Genomic DNA, 20,891 nt, shown 5'->3' on the forward strand with positions numbered 1-20,891 from the left:
ATTGCAAAATCTTTATATTGAACAAATAATAGAAATAAATTATTTAAATTACAAACTAAGAAATTTACAAGTTATTTTGTTACTCTAGTCTTAGTGTTTAAATAAAAAAATGTAATAATAAGTATATGAATATTGTTTTTTTTTTAATTTAATATTTAATTTGTAATATACGATTTTTTTTAAAAAAAATCCGGAAAAATATTTGAGTACTTGACAATCCAAAAATAAATTTAAGATGTTAAATTTAAGATGTTTTAATTTTTTTAGAAATTTTACCGTTAGAAATTTTTAAATCGTCTTGCTTTTATCTATAAAATAAAAATAAAAATAATTAAATTATTGCTTTCTATTATTATTATAATCTATTATGAAGTTTTATACCATTTATATCTAAATTATGCTTCTTTGTTTGTTGCACAGTTTCTTTCTCATAATCGTTATTTTGAATATCTATAAAAAAAATTAATTATATTAATTTAAATAATATTGAATCTTAGTAATAAAATTATAACGATAATTAGTAAATTAATAATTTACTTACTATAATTTGAATTGATTTCTAATTTTCCAAATACTTTGAGATGAAAATTAAATTAGTTTATTATTTTAAAGTAATTTTAAATTTTGATAATAATTATTTACCTTTATATACACTATTCGATTTTGATATATTAACATTTTTTTCAACACTTGAATTATTAAAATAGTCAACTAAAGTGAAGAAAATAATTAATATAATTGCAACTATACCATATATTAATTTAAAACTAAAAATACTTACTATTGTTAGGAATGTTAAAGCTATAAGGTTTACTATGGAATGCTATAAATTATCAAATAATTTTAAATTTAAGTTAAATTAATAAAGTATAAACAAATTATTGCATATATGATATACCTTCTTGTTCTTCTATTGGTATTTTTATTTAAATAAAAAGAAACTAATGTTAGCATATTTTTAAGTGTAATAAAATGCTTCAAAGTAATATTACTACCTTCTGTTGCATTTTTTGGTTCAGGAAAATTTTCAAATTGATAAGTTTTACTAGTATAATTTTTGCTTATTGAATCGATTGAATTACTTGAATAGTAAATACTTAATTGTTGACGTTGATTAGAAATTATTTGTTTTTGACTTTCATCTTGATTGTTTTGGAAATTTAAAAATATTTTTTTTACATCTTTCCGTAATGTACCAGCATCAGGTCTTTTTGTTGAATCAGCATCCCAACACTGTTCCATTAATTTCTTATATTCTAAAGGAGTTCCTGGTACTATTTTTGGTCTCATTCCATTTACTATTTTCATTGCAAGATCATAATTATGCTCAAAATTAACAAATGGTGGTTGTCCTGATGAAATTTCCCACATAAGTATACCAATACTATAAATATCAGATGCAAAAGTAGTTTTTTTACCAGTAATCACTTCTGGTGCTATATAAGGAAGATTTCCATATACACTATTTAGTGGTTTATCAACAGGTCCACAAAATCCAAGATCACTAATGTTAAAAGCTTGATTAAGTTCTAAGATATTTCCAGAATGCAAATCTCTATGAATTGCATTTTCCTTATGAATGCTGTAAATTCCATTTATTATGTTATAAGCAATTTGTATTCGTTCTTTCCATATAAGATTATTATAACTTTGCTTTAGATATGTTCTTAAATCCATTTCCATTTCATTCATTACAAGCATATAATTTCCACTTGAAGGATTCTTTGTTAGGCCAAAACATTGTACTACAACTCCCCATTTGTTACTTATAGTTAAATGAGATTTGCTCTAAAAATATTATATAAAATTGTTAATTGTTAACGAATTTAATACATAATATGTTTAATTATATACCTCTTCAAACCATCTTCTGTTAGCACTTTCAACATTTTCTAACTCTTTAAGTATTACATTTTGATTTCCATATCTTGTTAATTGTTTTTCTTTAAAATCCCATTCATAACTTCCACCTATCCATTCTGCTGTATAAATTTCGGAACATCCACCTTTAGTTAAATATTTAACATTTTGTAAATTATTATATGGGATCCATTCAACTATATTATCTGGTTGAAATGTTTCCATTTGACATTTTTGTATTAAATTATCAATATCATTATTTCCAGATGTCCAGTTTGAAAAATTTTCTTTTAAATAATTTCGAACACAATGTTCACAATATAATGTTGCTAAACATTCATCTTGACAATTTTTACAAATTCTTTTTGTTCCTTCATTAAAATGAATTTTATAATTGTCATGAGTTTCATTTAAAAATTTTATTACTTCTGATTTTTCATCTTTTGTGAGAAATTCATTAGCAAGAATAGTTTGTTTTCTAAATTCATGTACTTTATTCAGAGTATTATGAATAGTAGTATCCGTTAATGAACATGCTCTATTATACGCAGCCCAAACAGCATCTTCTCGAATATTAGTCATAATGTGATTTTTTAATTTTGTAAAAAAAAGGAAGACTTGAAAATGAAAAAAGTTGTAAAACGGATTTAATGGATTAGTAACTCCGACAATGTCCAAATATATAACGTGTAAAACTCTATTTCCAAATTTTGAAATTTTGTACAATTTGTACAGTTGTACAACAAAAATACCCATGATCAACAGTAAATTTCCGTATGAATTATTTTAAAAACTTAGATAAGAAAAAAATATTCGACTATTCAGTGTCTATACCAAAAAATAAATAAATAATATTCTAGTATAAATAAATGTAAGTTATAATAATCAGATTAAAATTTTGAGATGCAAAATTTTAGATCGCCCAAAGTGAAAATGAAAAATAATAAATGTATTAATAAAAAGTTTTAATGAGTAACGTGAATATTAAATTGCGTATTAAAAAAAAAAAAATACATTATAGAATCTTGATACAGTAGATGCACGAAATTCACTCTAAACCTATAATTAATTATTTTGATTCGAAACATATAATCAATTTATCATAATTATTATTGCAGAATTAAGATTTTTTTTATCTTTAACATATAGTAAATTATTATTAATCACACGTCTATCCCGATATCGTTATAATAATATAATCATATTTAAATCATAGTAATGATAGCATCGTATATATTTAATAATTGATTCGTTGATATAAACTTATTTACTATAATAACTCCTTAATAAATGACGAATAAATGACGTTGCATCATTATGTTACGTTTAATAATCATCATCTTGCAAGGAAATCTTTTCATAAGTACTTGTTTAATTAGTCTAATTAAGTATAATAGCATAAAGTAAGGTTTAAAAAAGAAGTAATACAGCTTTATATATCATATAATTATAAAGCAAGCTTTTAAGCAAACCCTAACAGCTAATGACTACTTTAGGCCTTTCTATATATAATAATCATTGCATTAATTTAAATTATGTTTAAAATATCTAATCGAAGAAATACAAATACTGATGAATTTTATTATTATAGTGTGAACAGTCACATTAATATTTAATATATCGAAGCTTTATCCTTTTCCTACAGATCCATGGTTTTATTATAAAATACGAATAAAAATCTTAAACATATTATCTGTTATATGGCACAGTTAAATTATAAATTTGTGACGTAGCATTTTCTTTGGATGATTATTGGATGGTTTCAAAAAATTAATTATTAATTACTACGCTAAGAAAAATTAATTTTGTAAGTAAAATGTGATCTTGAGTGTCTGTATAAAAACTGATGTTTAATTTTCTTGTAATATGAAATACATTATTTTATCATATTGAATTTTATAACCTGTCTATAAAATAAAGACTGTTGTGTTAATTTAAACCTTCGCGTAGTAGAAATTGATTACAATAATTAACTTGTGATAAATTTATGACATTTGTACTATATTTACTATTAAATTCGAATGATAAATTTACCGTAATTATTATAAAAGAATCTTTTTATTTAAACAAATAAATTTAGTATTAGTCACACATTTGATCTAGTGTAGCCAAAAATGAGATTTAAATCACAAAAATTTAAGACTTTACACTAATTTAAAAGAGATTGCGGTCAACCCAGGCGTTCGACGATCAAAGTCATGACGTGCTCGGTCAAAGGCTTGAGTATTTTGACCGACCGTCTCATTTGATTGATCATTTCAACGATTATAACTTATAAATAATATTTTATCATGAACTTGGGTTTAATCCCTTTTTTTAATGCTGCCCCTATTCTAGCTCTTTTTTTTCTGAAGGAAGAACTATTAATTGAAATAATGTAGTAATTTTAAAATTAACATTTTTATTATTTTTAAAAAAAAACACTTTTATTTGCCATATGATTTACAGCCATTAAATTATCCGCATTTCAAAAATATAAATTTTAAAAAAAGTATTTACAAAAATGGATTCTTTTTTAAAAGGAAATTATTTTTTTTTAAGAAAAAATACATATCGATTTAATAAACATTTTTTAGAATAAAGTCGGTAGATTTTTTGATCTCCTTTCTTATTCTTCTTTGTAATCTGTTATATTGACCATTTTTCAAAATCAAATAAATAAAGATTATTACGATTAACTTGTGGTAAATTTGATATTTATAAAAATTCAGTAAATATATTACCTACAATTTCAATTGCAAAAATTTAAGGCCATATATATATATATATATATATATATCATAAGAAACTATTAACATACTATGATGAAACCATATATTGATATAATTTATTGTAAACACATCATTAATTAATCAATCACATCCTTTGTAATTCTATACCAAAGGAGTTACTAATTTTCATAATAAAATTATTGTATAAATGTTATCTGTTTCTTATAAAAAAAAAATATTATTTCGATTACGTCGCAGCACTGGCCTGATTTAAACCTAAAAGGCAAAGGAATAAAAAAAAATTAGAAAAAAAATATTATATATTAAAAAAAGTATATCCAAGAAAAAAAAATTATTAAAAAAAAATGATGCTTACCATAGCACCGCAGTATCGATCCGATCACTGATCCAAACCTAAAAGTGTAAGAACAAAAAAAAATTAGGAAAAAAAATTAAACCCGAAAAAAAGTAAAAGTATAAAAAAATTGTTTTAAAGAAAAAATTTTGGGTTTTAAAAAAAACCAAAATAAAAATATATATATATATATTGAAAAAAAAAAAATTCGGTTTAAAAAAACCGAAAAATTTTTTTTTATTTCATCGTTCTGCTGCGGCTGATTGCATTGACGCCATCGTGAATGGAAATATGATTAATAAACTAAATTAAGTATTATAAGAAAAACCTATTAACTGGAACTGGATTTATAGTCCATAAAAATCTTCACGAAGCGAATTATTTTAACTGCAATAAATACGGAATGGATCAGGCGCAGACATATCACGCTGGGGTGTGCGGTCAACTAATTAAATCAAAACTATGTATAGTGTCATATAAAAATTTATTATTAAAGATTTTTTTATATTAAACTATCGTATACTACTGTATAAATTATACTATAATTATAACTATAATTATAATAAATTATTATTTTTTTTATTCTTTAATAACACTAAACTAGGACCCCGGATAATTATAATTGAGGTCATATCTTACTATGTTTTAAACTTTATTTTTCTTTTAACATGTAATTTTATTAAGTTAATATTATTTTTTACCATAGAAAAAAATGTTTCTTTTGAAGAGAAGAATCTTTTGATACCAAAATCTTGTAAATCTACTGATTAGAATTTGAGATAAGTATCGTTACACAGGCAAAATTTGGCAAAAAAATATACGCTTTTTCACTATCGGTATACATAGAAATATACAAAAAAATAAAAATTACTATTATTAAATATTACTTTTTAAGTAACAAAATTATAGATAATAGGAGGGCAATTATTATTACAAAGTTTTGTATCTATAGCTTTAAAAGTAAGTTCAGGATGACAAGGGTAAATTTTTAGCATAGAAGATATGACCTTAATTATAATTGTCCGGGGTCCTACTAAACTCTTATTAATATTTTCATTTCAAATTTTACACAAGTGTCCTGAATACCTGTTTCTTCTATAAAATATCTCGTTTTTCTTGAAAAAAGGTCTTGAACCCGTTGAAAACAATAAATTTAACCTTTTAATTTGAATTTTTTTTTTTTTAGGAGTTTTTTAAAAAGCGAGGTATTTTATGTTTCTTAAAGTTATCAAGTATCCATTCAATTTTACAGCATTACTTAAACGCTAATGGAACACAAGTTATTAAATTTTAAAGATTTCGGATAATTTAATGGGAAAATGACTCGTCCTTCAAAACAAGCCCGCCACTTAAAAAAAGCACGAGAAATAGAAGCTCAAAAGTTAAATGCAAAGAAAGATGACAAGAAAAGAAAAGTCAATGAGATTATAGATGAAATGGATGAATCAAAACTTGATAATACTTTAAATTTAATAACAAATCTAATGGAATCAAGCAAAGAAAGAATTAATTTAATTTCTTCAGTTCAACAATTATCTGAAGAAGAGATTCCAGCCGCAGATCATCTCATCAAAACCATGTGTGGACCAAATGAATCCAAACTTATTTCTCCTTACCTTCAAAATAAGGCATATGAATAAAAGTCTTTACAAGCGGCAATTTTCGATCAATTCATCACAAGAAGCAAATAACAAGATGAAAACCAAAATTAAATAACTTGAGCGAAAAAATGATAATCTTATTCATCGTACACAGTCACTTGGTGTTCATGCGCGTCATCTTCAAAACCAAAAATCCAAACATATATCTGAAATTCGATCTTTAGTTAGACAATCACATCATATTTCTGATACTGCATTTAAAAAGAAGATCAAATCTATTTTTAAAATAAATAAAACGAGAATACACTTCAAATACCATTTGGCTTGCTACTAGCATCTCTCAGATAGGTCAATTATCAATGCATTCTACTGGAAGACGCACCACATATGTCCCAATCTCTTAAGCAATCAAAGCTTCGATTAGCATCTGATAAGATTGTTAAAGAAAATTTGTCAAATGAACTAAAGAATGTACGATTGCAAAGAAATGAACTTAAAGAATCGTCACTTCAAAATATTCAGCCACAACCATTTGGTATTGAAGTTGCATCGGATATATTTGATAAACTACTAGGCACTTAAAAGCTCATTAATTAATGAATGATTGTGGTTTACTTTAATTAGTGACAAACTATCAATATTGTATATAATTATTTAAGCAAGGGCTATGTTATATAAAGGAACGAAAATGTTTATAAAAGAGAATGATTTCCGCTTATACTGTACAATGTAAATACATCATAAAAATTGAAACAAAATTTAAACTCATTCCGGCAATTAAACCGAAATGGTTAAGATCTACATGATTGTTTCACAAAAATCTTTAATAATAAATTTTTATATGACACTATACATGATTTTGATTTAATTAGTTGACCGCACACCCCAATATCACGCGTTTCCATATTACAAGAATAATCTAAATTTTTTTAATTATATAGATGCTAAATTTACATATTATGCGAACAGCATATTGATATTGTTTTATGAAACCAAAACTAGCCGATTTTATTATAATAAATTGCAAAATCTTTTAAATTGAGTAATAATAGATAAAAAAATTATTTAAATTAGAAACTAAGAAATTTACAAGTTATCTTGTTACTCTAGTTTTAGTGTTTAAATAATTGAAATAAAAAAAAATTCAATAGGTATATGAATATTGTTTTTAATTTAATCATCAATTTGTAATTTATGATTTAGAAAATCTAAAAAAAAAATACAGAAATAAATTTAAGATGTTTTAATTTTTTTAGAAACTTTACCGTTAGAAATTTTCGAGTTATCTTGCTTTTCTGAAAGAGAATTTAGATTATCATATAGTACGTCGTCGTCATCTATAAAATAAAAGTAAAATTAATAAATTATTGCTTTCTGTTATTATTATAATATAGTTTATAAGTTTTGTACCATCTATATTTAAATGATGCTTCTTTGTTTGTTGCACGGCAGTTTCATTTTTATAATCATTTTGGATATCTATGAAAAATAATTATATTTAATATAAATAATATTGGATCTAATAAAATTATAATTAATAATTTAGTATTATAATAATTTACTCACTATAATTCGAATTGATTTCTAATTTTTCAAATACTTTAAAATAATAAATTAATTAACTTTAATTTTATTAAATTAACTAATGTTAAATTTTGATAATAAATATTTACCTTTATATACACTATTTGATTTTGATATATTAACATTTTTTTCAATATTTGAATTATTAAAATCATCAACTAAAAGTAAAGTAAAATAATTAATAAAATTACAATTATATTATAATATATTAATTTAAAACTAAAAATACTCACTATTGTTAGGAATGTTAAAGCTATAAGGTTTACTATGAAATGCTATAAATTATCAAAATAATATTAATTTAAGTTAAATATTATTAAAATAGTATTAACAAATTATTGCATATATGATGTACCTTCTTGTTCTTCTATTGGTATTTTTATTTAAATAAAAAGAAACTAATGTTAACATATTATTTTTAAAATGTAATAAAATATTTCAAAGTGGTATTATTACCTTCTGTTGCATTTTTTGCTTCAGGAAAATTGTCAAATTGATAAGTTTTACTAGTATAATTTTTGGTCATTAATTACTCAAATAGTAATTACTTAATTGTTGATGTCGATTAGAAATTATTTGATTTTGGCTTTCAACTTGATTGTTTTGAAAACTTAACAATAATTTTTTCATTTCAGTTTCTAATATAATAGCATCAGGTCTTTTTGTTAAATCAGCATCCCAACACTGTTCCATTAATTTCTTATATTCTAAAGGAGTTCCTGGTACTATTTTTGGTCTCATTCCATTAACTATTTTCATTGCAAGATACTCATAATTAACAAATGGTAGTTGTCCTGATGATATTTCCCACATAAGTATACCAATACTATAAATATCAGATGCAAAAGTGGTATTTTTTTCAGTAATTACTTCTGGCGCTATATAAGGAAGATTTCCATATACACTATTTAGTGGTTTGTCAACAGGGCCACAAAATCCAAGATCACTAATACGAAAATTATTAGTATATTCAAATAATATATTTCCAGAATGCAAATCTCTATGAATTGCATTTTCATTATGAATGTTATCAATCCCATTTATTATGTTACAAGCAATTTGTATCCTTTCTTTCCATAGGAGTTTATTATGGTTTAGTTTCAGATGTATTCTTAAATCCATTTCCATTTTATTCATTACAAGCATATAATTTCCACTTGATGGATTTTTTGTTAAACCATAACATTGTACTACATCTGGCCACTTGCTACTTATAGTTAAATGAGATTTGCTCTAAAAAATTATATACATAATTATTAACCAATTTTAAAAAATAACAATACAACAATATCTTTAATTACATACCTCTTCAAACCATCTTTGATTAGCACTTTCAAGATTTTCTAACTCTTTAAGTATTACCTTTTGATTTCCAGATCTTGTTAATTGTTTTTCTTTAGAATCCCATTCTTCATAACTTCCATCTACCCAAACTGCTGTATAAATTTCAGAACATCCACCTTTAGTTAAATATTTAACATTTTGTAAATTATTGTATGCATGGAATCCATTCAACTATATTATTTGGATTAAATGTTTCTTTTTGACATTTTTGTATTAAATTATCAATGTCATTATTTCCAGATGTCCAGTTTGAAAAATTTTCTTTTAAATAATTTCGAACACAATGTTCACAATATAATGTTGCTAAACATTCATCTTGACAATTTACACAAATTCTTTTTGTCCCTTCATTATAAAGAATTTTATAATTATCATAATCTTTATTTAACAATTTTATTACTTCTGATTTTTCATCTTTTGTAAGAGTTTTATCAGCAAGAACAGTTTGTTTTTTAAATTCATGTTCTTTATCTAGAGAATTATGAATAGTAGTATCCAATAATGTATATGCTCTATTAAGAGCAGCCCAAACGACATCCTCTCGAATATCAGTCATAATGTAATTTTTAATTGCAGTATGTAAAAAAAAGAAGTCGTGAAAATTTGAAATGAAAAAAGGTATAAGGCGAGTTACACGGATTTCTAACTCCGAAATTATGTAAATATATATTTCATGCATAAGATTTTTTCCAAATTTTGAACTTTTGTACAACTTGTACGACTGTACAAAACAGAATATTATCATCATTAAATTCTGACAGGATTACCAAATAATTAATAAAACGCTTTTAAATGCTAAAAAAATAGAATAAAAAAAAAGAGAGAAATTAACCTTAAGAAGTAATGAAATAATTTAATCAGGAATAATTAAAATTAATTACTCCAAAATTATATAAGCAAATGATACTTTAAATTTTATACAATTATTACAGTAACGTTATTAAGTTTAACATATTGAAATTTTATTAAAATGTTAACTTTGTATCAATTGAAAATAATAAAATTTTTACTAATAAAATAATATTTAAGATCTGAACGTAACATGCATGATGATAATCAAATGTTTAAAATAATAAATATAATTTTATAAAAAAAAAATAGTTATAAATAGAGTAGTATTCAGTTGTTATTTTTAAGAGTTTGATTTTCTATTCCTTATTAAAAGATTGATATACTTGCTATGAAGATAAACTTTTTAGGAAAATATTTCAATGTATTTTAAGAATGATTTAATGATTTAACACATTATTTCGAATATTTCAACGTTTCAAGAATATTTTTCATAAAAATTTCCATTTAAAATTTTTTATATAGATGATAGATAAAATTTATAAAATTTCAAAGTTGGCTGACCGATGAAAATGAAGGTCTATTTATAACGAAAATAGACTAAATCATCATTATTTCTAATTTTTGTAGGACGATAAAATAAATATAAAATAAATTAAAAAACAAACTTGTAACTTTTTGTGTTAATTTAAGTTTTCAGTGTTTTGCATGAAATTAATCACATGATTGTGTTATTGTCCGGAGTGAAAGCGAAGGAAATATATTTCTACGTGCACTGTGAAAATTTTGGCACTCACGTGATCTTAATCCAATAAAATTGCAAAATTTAATTTTATCTCCTGGTTCAATAAAAAAAATCTTCGTGTGATAGAAATTGATATTTGTACGAAATTGGTGAACTTATTACTCATAGTTATTTTATGTTAAACAAAAATGAATTTACGAATTATTATTGCAGAATCATATTTTTTTTTTTTTTGACATACATTTCTATCAACAACTTTTGATTTAGTGCGGCTAAAATGAGATTTCAATCGCAAAAATTTAAGACCTGTCTGACCACATATCATCTTAAACTTAGCTATTATTTATGAGGGAAGGCAATTGCCACAATCTAATAAGTCGGTCATGACCATGATCGGACTGATCAGTCAAAAGCTTTTTCTGGCCAACTATATGATTTAACCAAAATTGAATTAATTGAAAATCAAATCATTCAATTATTGAAACTATAATTCAATTTTAATAAACTTTTATTTGGTTTATAGAGCTCATTAGGTTTTATAATTTAAAAAAAAATTGAATTGTTTTAAATTGGACTACGTTCTTTTTATTGTTTCAATTAAAAAATTGGATTTGAAATATTTGAGATCATTTTTTTTTTAATATTCAATATCTTATAATATTCTTTATTTAATACTTTAATTAAAAAATATTTTGAAATCAATAAATAATATAAAAAAAATGATTACTATATTATGGATTTTTTTTAAAAAATAATTTTGTATGATTATTAATATAATGTTTTATTTTTTTATTTAATAAAATTATTGTTTTAAAAGATGAAGTTAACTGATTGCAAAAAACTGAAAATATAAATTATGTTAGAAGATTGATTTTGCTTAATAAAAACTTTTGCTAATAAAAAAAATATTACCTATATAAAAATTTTCTGGAATTCTACCTGTGTCTTGATGACAATAACTTGGAGATAATTAAATAATTGATAATAATCTAATAGAAAAGTAAAAGGAGAGGTTATCCTATGATCACTCAGATAAATGAATTATTGAATTACTAGGCTGATATCAGAACGCTCATCCACGCTTACTCAGGCATATATACCAGATTTCATCTAGACTCACAAAGAATCCCGACAAATAAGTATATTTGGAAAACCTTAGACATATATATACGTGAGCAGACCCATGAACTAAATCGTAAAAAAGCCTTCATTGCAATTAAAGCTCAACTTAGTAATTACATTCTGGAAACATTAATATTACTATGCTTGGTTATCAAATCCAACAATTTAACATTTGTTCTTCCATAGGAAGATGCTTTTATAAAGGTCTAAAACTACTCCTATTTATAAGAAATCTTTACATTATATTTAATAAGAAATCTTTACATTATATTTAATACGAATTTTACTCTATTTGATATATTCTTCCAATAAAATAACTTATAATGAGTCATAATTATTAATATTTACAATAAAGATAAATAACTAAAAACCCTGATTACTAATTTGGCTTCTTTCAATAAAATAACTTATTAAAGAGTCATAATTATTAATATTTACAATAAGATGAATAATTACAAACCCTGATTACTAATTTTCCATTACCCTATAAAAAATTTTATCCGTTACCTCTGTAAAAACTCCGTAAAAATGAGCCTTTCACGGACACGGAAAATGTAAATAAATCAATAAATTCCGTGATATAAGGCTATTAATTCCGCCTTTTACGGAAAAAAAATGGAATATAAAAAACGAATCGACTTTTTTTTACAAGGTTATATTCTTTACTTAATTAATAATTATTACTGTGTTAATAATGACTTTACAGAATATTATTCATTATTTTTCATTTAGTAAAGTAAGTCATAGTTACTAATTTTCACAATGAAATGTTTTGTGTTATAATAATTATTTTGTATCATTTCGATCTCTATGAAATTCGCTGTGCTATAATATTTTATATGAAAGAGCTAACATTACTATAAGCAAATATCATGTGATTCATTAGTAAATGTATAGTTTAGCTTATCAAGTCATCGACTCGTTCTCGCAATAACTCCAATACTCAAAAAAAGACTGATAAATCCCGAGGAGTAAAATCCTATTATAGCATAGAGAAGGAGGCTTTAACAAAGACTAACATTTGTGGCGCCCTTCTTTTTTGTAGGGCCCAAGACTGTAGTGTTTGGTGTTTAAGAAGAGATTAGGTGTTCCGTAGGATGTTGTTTTATTTTTTTATTTTTCTTGTTTTATGTTTCTGCGTCCTAGGTTTTTTTTTAGCTTCCGCTTTTTCCTTCCCCTTTTTTTTGTCATTCTCCCGGTCCAGTGCGTTATTCTTATTCAATTTGGGCTGTAACGTAGTTTTCCAGTCTTGAATAGTTGCCCAATCGTGAGTAGGTCCTGTATGGGATGCATGCATAGTTATTGGTCGTTGTTTTAGCTTTTTTCTAAGTTTTTTTTTGATGTACTTCTATGTAACTACTCTAGATCTAAATAAATAAAAAATATAGTTTAGTTTATATGTACTTAAACCAAAATTTGTACATCTATTATTCATATTGTCTTATAATTCAGTTTATAAATAACCAAATAACACACCCTGTAAAAAAAGTTGATCCGTTTTTATATTCCATTTTTTTTTTCGTAAAAGGTTCATATTTCCGGAATTAATAACCTTATATCACGAATTTATCGATTTATTTATATTTTCCGTGAATGGATCCGTGAAAGGCTCATTTTTACGGAGTTTTTACAGAAATAACGGATAAAATTTTTTATAGGGCCAAAATTAGACAATTTTATTTGTAATAAATTTAAAATAGTATATGAATATTATTTTTAATCTAATTTGTAGTATATGATTTAAAAAAAGAAATTGGGGAAAAAATACTGGATAATTTAAAAATAAAATTTAAGATGTTTTAATTTTTTAGAAACTTTACTATTAGAAATTTGAGTCATCTTGCTTTTCTAAATGAGAATTTGAATTATCATATATGTCATCATCATCTATAAAATAAAAAACAAAATTAATAAATTATTGCTTTCTGTTATTATTATTATAATATATTATAAAGTTTTGTACCATTTATATCTAAATGATGCTTCTTTGTTTATTGCACAGTACTTGCTTTTTCATAATCATTTTGGATATCTATAAAAAATAATTATATTTAATTTAATATTGAATCTAATAAAATTATAATTAGTAATTTAATAATTTACTTACTATGATTTAAATTGATTTCTAATTTTCGAATACTTTGAGATGAAAATTAATTACAAGTACATTTATAGCTTATTATTCTAAAGTAATTTTAAATTTTGATAATAATTATTTACCTTTATATACACTATTCGATTTTGATACATTAACATTTTTTTCAACACTTGAATTATTAAAATCATCAACTAAAAGTAGAATAAATTAATTAATAAAATTGCAATTATACTGTATATTATTTTAAAGCTAAAATACTTAACCTTCATTAGGAATGTTAAAACTATAAGGTTTACTATGGAATGCTATAAAATTATATAAAATTTATTTAATTTAGGTAATATTACTAAAGTAGTATTAACAAATTATTGTTTGTACCTTCTTGCTCTTCTATTTGTATTTTATTTAAATAAAAAGAGACTAATGTTAACATATTATTTTTAAAATATAATAAAATATTACAAAGTGATATTATTACCTTCTGTTGCATTTTTTGGTTCAGGAAAATTTTCAAATTGATAAGTTTTACTAGTATAATTTTTGCTCATTGAATCGATTGAATTACTTGAATAGTAATTACTTAATTGTTGATGTTGATTAGAAATTATTTGTTCATAGCTTTCATTTTGATTGTTGTTAAAATATAATAATAATTTTTTCATTTCAAATTCTAATGTATAAACATCAGGTCTTTTTGTCAAATCAGCATCCCAACACTGTTCCATTAATTTCTTATATTCTGAAGGAGTTCCTGATACTATTTTTGGTCTCATTCCATTTACTATTTTCATTGCAAGATCATAATTATGCTCACAATTAACAAATGGTGGTTGTCCTGATGAAATTTCCCACATAAGTATACCAACACTATAAATATCAGATGCAAAAGTGGTATTTTTTCAGTAATTACTTCTGGTGCTATATAAGGAAGATTTCCATATACACTATTTAGTGGTTTATCAACAGGTCCACAAAATCCAAGATCACTAATACGAAAATTTTGACTACCTTCAAATAATATATTTCCAGAATGCAAATCTCTATGAATTGCATTTTCTTTATGAATTCTAAGAAGTGCAAGTATTATGTTATAAGCAATTTGTATCCTTTCTTTCCATATAAGATTATTATAACTTTGTTTTATATATATTCTTAAATCCATTTCCATTTTATTCATTACAAGCATATAATTTCCACTTGATGGATTTTTTGTTAAACCATAACATTGTACTACATCTGGCCACCTGTTACTTATAGTTAAATGAGATTTGCTCTAAAAAATTATATATATAATTGTTAACCAATTTCAAAAATAATAATATAACAATATTTTTAATTACATACCTCTTCAAACCATCTTTGATTAGCACTTTCAACATTTTCTAACTTTTTAAGTATTACATATTGGTCTCCAAATCTTGTTAATTGTTTTTCTTGTGAATCCCACTCATCAAAACTTCCACCTATCCAAACTGCTGTATAAATTTCAGAACATCCACCTTTAGTTAAATATTTAACATTTTGTAAATTATTATATGGAATCCATTCAATAATTCTATTTGGTTGCAATATTTCCATTTGACATTTTTGTATTAAATCATTAATGTCATTATTTCCAGATGTCCAGTTTGAAAAATTTTCTTTTAAATAATTTCGAGCACAATGTTCACAATATAATGTTGCTAAACATTCTTCTTGACAAATTTCACAAATTCTTCTTGTTCCTTCATTATAAAGAATTTTATAACTGTCATAATCTTTATTTAACGATTTTATTACTTCTGATTTTTCATCTTTTGTAAGAGATTCATCAGCAAGAACAGTTTGTTTTTTAAATTCATGTCGTTTATCCAAAGTATTATGAATATTAAAATCTACTAATGAATATGCTCTATTATACGCAGCCCAAACAACATCCTCTCGAATATCAGTCATAATGCAAGTTTTAATTACAGTATGTAGTGAAAATTTTGAAAATTTTAAAATGAAAAAAGGTGAGGATTTCTGGCTCCCGAAATTATGTAAATATATATTTCATGCATAAGGTTTTTCCAAATTTTGAACTTTGTACAATTTGTACATCTTACCACACCACCCTCGGCTATATGTTTATGGTAACACAGGTGACATATTATGCAGGTGACAAATAGAGATCAGACTACAAAAAAAATTCTAAGTCGCTGAGATAAATATAAACAACGCGAACGCGGCAGTCACGTGTACGGTGACGGTTAGGCACCACAGTGACCACACCTTTCCGAGGTGGTGGTAAGATCATTCTTTGTACAATTGTGCAACAGAATATGATCAACATTAAATTCTCGCAGAATTAACAGGATTATCAAATAATTAAAAAAAAGCTTTAAATGCATTTTCAATCTCTAGAAGATAAAATAAAAAACAAGAGAGAGAAATTTGCCAAAGAAGCAATGAAATAATTTAATCAGAAATAATTAGAAAAGAGTTCGTTATGCAGTAAAATGTTGCGCAGCAATCACGTGATATAACTGGACCATCAATGTAGCAAAATGTCGAATATGTTCGACATGTTCGATATGTTGCATATGTCCGATATAATTAACCTTCTGCTTTATTATAAATAAACATTTTTTAATGTATAGCTTATTTTTAAGCGTATAAGAACTGACATATAATAATATAAACAAATGATACTTTAAATTTCATACAGTTATTACAGTAGTAACGAAATTAAGTTTGCCATTTTGAAATTTTATTAAAATGTCAACTTTATATCAATTGAAAATAATAAATTTTTATTATTATAATAAAATTCGAAATAAACATTAAACAAATTATGAAAATATTTAAGATTTGAACGCTAACATGTATGATTATAATCAAATGTCTAAAAATAATAAATAATTTCAAAAAAAAAAAAAGTAATTATAAATAGAGTATTGCTATTTTAAGAGTTTTATTTTTTTTTCTATTTCTTATTAAAAGAGTGAAATTCTTGTTATGAAAATAAAACTTTTTAGGAAATATTTCAATGTATTTTAAAAAATGACTTAATGACCTATCATATTATTTCGAATATTTCAAACGTTTCAAGAATATTTATAAATAAAAAAAATTATTTTATAAATGAATAATAAACAGAAACTCGAAGTTGACCATCCAATGAAAATGAAAGTATTACAAAAGTAATTGTATTTATCTTTCAAGTATCATAAGTATCATATTGGTATAAAGCCCCTTTGTTTTTTATTTGGTTTCATATTTATTTTTGCCGTCTTAATAAATCTATTAACCAAATAGTAAACTTCTAAAACTCTTTTGTGTATAGGAATCACATGACCATATTCAATAAACACTCGAAATTGTTTTTAAAATACACGACAGGAAGAGTAGAGTGTCGCACGATAAAGTAATAATATTATTTTTAGGACAATAGCAAAAAAAAATGAATATAGTAAATAAAACTAAAAAAAAATAAATAATAAATAAATAATAAATTTTACTCCTTTTTTTTAATACACATTTTAAGTTAAATACGTATATTCATAGTATTCTTTTGTTTACTCATTTTAATACCTTTGTCAATTCCGAAGAGAATTATTTACAAATAGTAATCAATTAAATATCGAATTGAATTTTCTCTCGTCTCGTACAGTACTGCGACATCATGCAGCCCGATGATCGCTATTGGAAATATTGAATAGTGTTGTGACCATATTGTTTGATTACATCATGACACACTTTCAAAGAGATCGGCATATACGGAAAATATTTGTTATTCAAATAACCTTATTCAGATATAATCTTTTATCCGAGCAATTGTTATTGTTAAACAACCGCAGCAGTTTGATTTATTTTTAAGACGAAATTAAAAGCTTTTCCCCTACAAATCTAGAATTTCTCGCTAATTATTTTCACTACTAAATAAACGAACAAGAACTTAAAAAAAAATTTTTATGATGATTAAAATTCGAGAAGCATTAGTCTATGCTGCAATAAGTAGAGCATACGAACTAGTAGATTACAATGTACAAACCAATTTGAACAAACGCCATGAATTTAGGAAGAAAACTATCATCAACGATAAAACTCTTACGGAAGATGAAAAACGGGTTGCAATAAATAAACTGAATAAGGATTATGATCATTTTACGATCTTATTTAACAATGGAGAAGGGAGGATATGTGAAGATTGTTATAATGAATGTTTAGCAAAATCATATTGCGAAAATTGTTTAAGAAATTATTTAATAACAAAATTTTCAGATTGGTCATCTGGAAATATTGACATTGATAATCTATTACAAAAATGTCAAATGGAGTCATGCGCTCCAGATATGATAGTTGAATGGATACCATTCAATAAATTAGAAAATATTATTTATTTAACTAAAGGTGGATTCTCCGAAATTTATACTGCGGACTGGACTGATGGATGTTATAATGAATGGGATCCCATAAAAAAAGAGTTAAAGAAATTTGGAGTGCAAGAAGTAATACTTAAAAAATTAGAAATTGCTGAAAGTGATGATAGAAATTGGTTTGAAGAAGTATGTAAAAAGTTTTTTTTTTAAAAAAAAATATTTGTTAGTTTCTTGCTTAGATTTTTAATATATATATATATATATATATTTTAAAAAAAAATCCTGCTAAAATATTTATATTTTTTTTAGAGTAAATCTCATTTAACGATAAATAATATCTATTCGAATGTCGTACCATGCTATGGATTGACAAAAGACCCGAATGGAAATTATATGCTTGTAATGAATAAAATGAATATGGATTTAAGGACGTATTTGCAAAAAAATCATAATAAAATTACATGGCAAGAAAGGATACAAATTGTTTCGAATATAGTATATACACTATTTCGAATTCATGAAATTAATGCAATTCATAGAGACTTACACTCGGGAAATGTTTTGTACTACGAAGATAATCAAAGCTTTCATGTTAGTGATTTCGGATTTTGTGGACCTGTTGATAAGCCATTGAATAGTATATATGGAAATCTTCCTTATATAGCACCAGAAGTTATCATTGGAAGAGAAACAACTTTTGCTTCTGATATTTATAGTATCGGTATGCTTATGTGGGAAATATCATCTGGACAACCACCGTTTATTAATTATGAGCATAATTATTTACTTGCAATGAATATAATAAACGGGATGAGACCAAGAATAATTCCAGGAACTCCTTTAGTGTATAAAGAATTGATGGAAAAATGTTGGAATGCTGATCCAACAAAACGACCTGATATTATAGATATCGATAATGAGGTTTATAAAATGAGGAAATTATTTCATGATGATGAATTAGGACAATTATATGATACGAATAGAATTTTCTTATATTCTAATCATTATTATGATTCGAGTAGTAGAATTTACGAATTTAGAAATCTTCCCGAACCAAAAAATGCAACAGAAGGTACGAATTAATAAACCTATACAAAGTTTTTTTGATTAAAATAAAAAATTAATTAAGTTTATATTTTTGTTTAAATAAAAAATAGAAGAACAAGAAGGTATACTATTATATGTTATTTTATAAAATGATTTTTATTTTCATATGATAATTATATTTTTTAAAATATTTTTCTTAATTTTAAAAGCATTTCCAAGTAAGACTATTAATAGTTTCAACATTGATAATTGTAAGTAATGAATCATTTGATAAAGTTACACAAAATGACGTAATATACGACTATATCGACAAATTATTGATTCCATGTAATTTTTTTTTAGTGGACGAATTAAATAATACGAGTAGCAATGGAAATATCAATTCATGTAAGACTTTTAATGCAGGTACTTTTTAATAATTATATCTCTTTCCAATTTATTTAGGTACAAATGTCTACTAAAAAATCATGAAATAATGTTGATTAATAAGTATTGATCTTTTATAGATATCACAACAAATTCTGTTAATTACTTTTTGTAGTTAGATATTTTTTTTTCTTATTTGTAATTTTGAAAATTTTGAATAATTCTTTTCTTTTTTTTTACCAACTGCAACTGTATTTATAAACTGTATTTATAAACTGTATTTATCTGCTGTATTATAACTCACTCAAATTATTTAATCGTACTATATAACTGAAATAAATAATAAAATTTCTAAATTAATCATAACTGAAAAATTACATATCGAAACCTCAAATTAGGTTTAAATATTAATGCTGAAAAATACATTTTACTTTTAATATTCTTTTTTTTTTAAAAAAAAATTAGCATCGCATGTGTTTATTATATTTTACGAACGTATATATAAACAAAATACATAGAAGTGACGTCGGACAACGACAACCCTATAGCTAACTAGTCTATCTAATAAAAATAAAAACAAACTAAACTAAAACCACCGGACGCTGCTATAAAATACATATAATATATACAAAAAAATGATACCCATCTTTTTGTAATAAAATAAACGAGAATGTGTTACCTTTGTTAAATTGTATATAAAAACTGCTATTCATCTTAAATTTGCGTAGGAAATTCAATATATTTTCGTCTTCAACCTATTTGTAAGATTTTGATCTTATCAGCCGAAGCAACAATTTCAAATTCATATATTTAAATTTTGAAGTAGAGCTTCGATCTTAAATAATATATGATCAGTAGGAATACTGCACACTAGAGTTATCGGTTAAAACCTGACGAAAGACTTCACTTCGTTCAACGCTCAAACT

General features: G+C 24.1%; 4 protein-coding genes across 4 annotated transcripts; 2 read left to right on the forward strand and 2 right to left on the reverse strand.

Annotated features, from left to right (window-relative positions):
- Nucleotides 1–288: 288 nt before the first annotated feature.
- OCT59_004090 (uncharacterized protein) lies at nt 289–954 on the reverse strand (the record flags this gene model as incomplete). Its single annotated transcript, XM_066148064.1, has 6 exons — nt 289–308; nt 382–450; nt 542–574; nt 643–711; nt 782–813; nt 899–954. 6 exons carry the CDS (start codon nt 952–954, stop codon nt 289–291), a joined length of 279 nt encoding a protein of 92 aa, XP_065996701.1.
- Nucleotides 955–6,245: 5,291 nt separating this feature from the next.
- On the forward strand, nt 6,246–6,566 carry OCT59_004091 (uncharacterized protein; the record flags this gene model as incomplete). Its single annotated transcript, XM_025311712.1, has 1 exon — nt 6,246–6,566. One exon carries the CDS (start codon nt 6,246–6,248, stop codon nt 6,564–6,566), a length of 321 nt encoding a protein of 106 aa, XP_025168956.1.
- Nucleotides 6,567–7,760: 1,194 nt separating this feature from the next.
- Nucleotides 7,761–8,522, reverse strand: OCT59_004092 (uncharacterized protein; the record flags this gene model as incomplete). Its single annotated transcript, XM_066148065.1, has 6 exons — nt 7,761–7,864; nt 7,938–8,006; nt 8,094–8,126; nt 8,201–8,269; nt 8,345–8,376; nt 8,467–8,522. The coding sequence occupies 6 exons, from the start codon at nt 8,520–8,522 to the stop codon at nt 7,761–7,763; spliced, it is 363 nt and encodes a 120-aa protein (XP_065996702.1).
- Nucleotides 8,523–19,482: 10,960 nt separating this feature from the next.
- OCT59_004093 (uncharacterized protein) lies at nt 19,483–20,015 on the forward strand (the record flags this gene model as incomplete). The annotated part of the gene is made up of 4 exons (XM_025331223.2): nt 19,483–19,624; nt 19,710–19,721; nt 19,809–19,850; nt 19,942–20,015. The coding sequence occupies 4 exons, from the start codon at nt 19,483–19,485 to the stop codon at nt 20,013–20,015; spliced, it is 270 nt and encodes an 89-aa protein (XP_025168961.2).
- Nucleotides 20,016–20,891: the final 876 nt, after the last annotated feature.

Source organism: Rhizophagus irregularis, chromosome 12, assembly GCF_026210795.1.
Source record: "Rhizophagus irregularis chromosome 12, complete sequence".
In the NCBI taxonomy this organism is placed as follows: Eukaryota; Fungi; Glomeromycota; class Glomeromycetes; order Glomerales; family Glomeraceae; genus Rhizophagus; species Rhizophagus irregularis.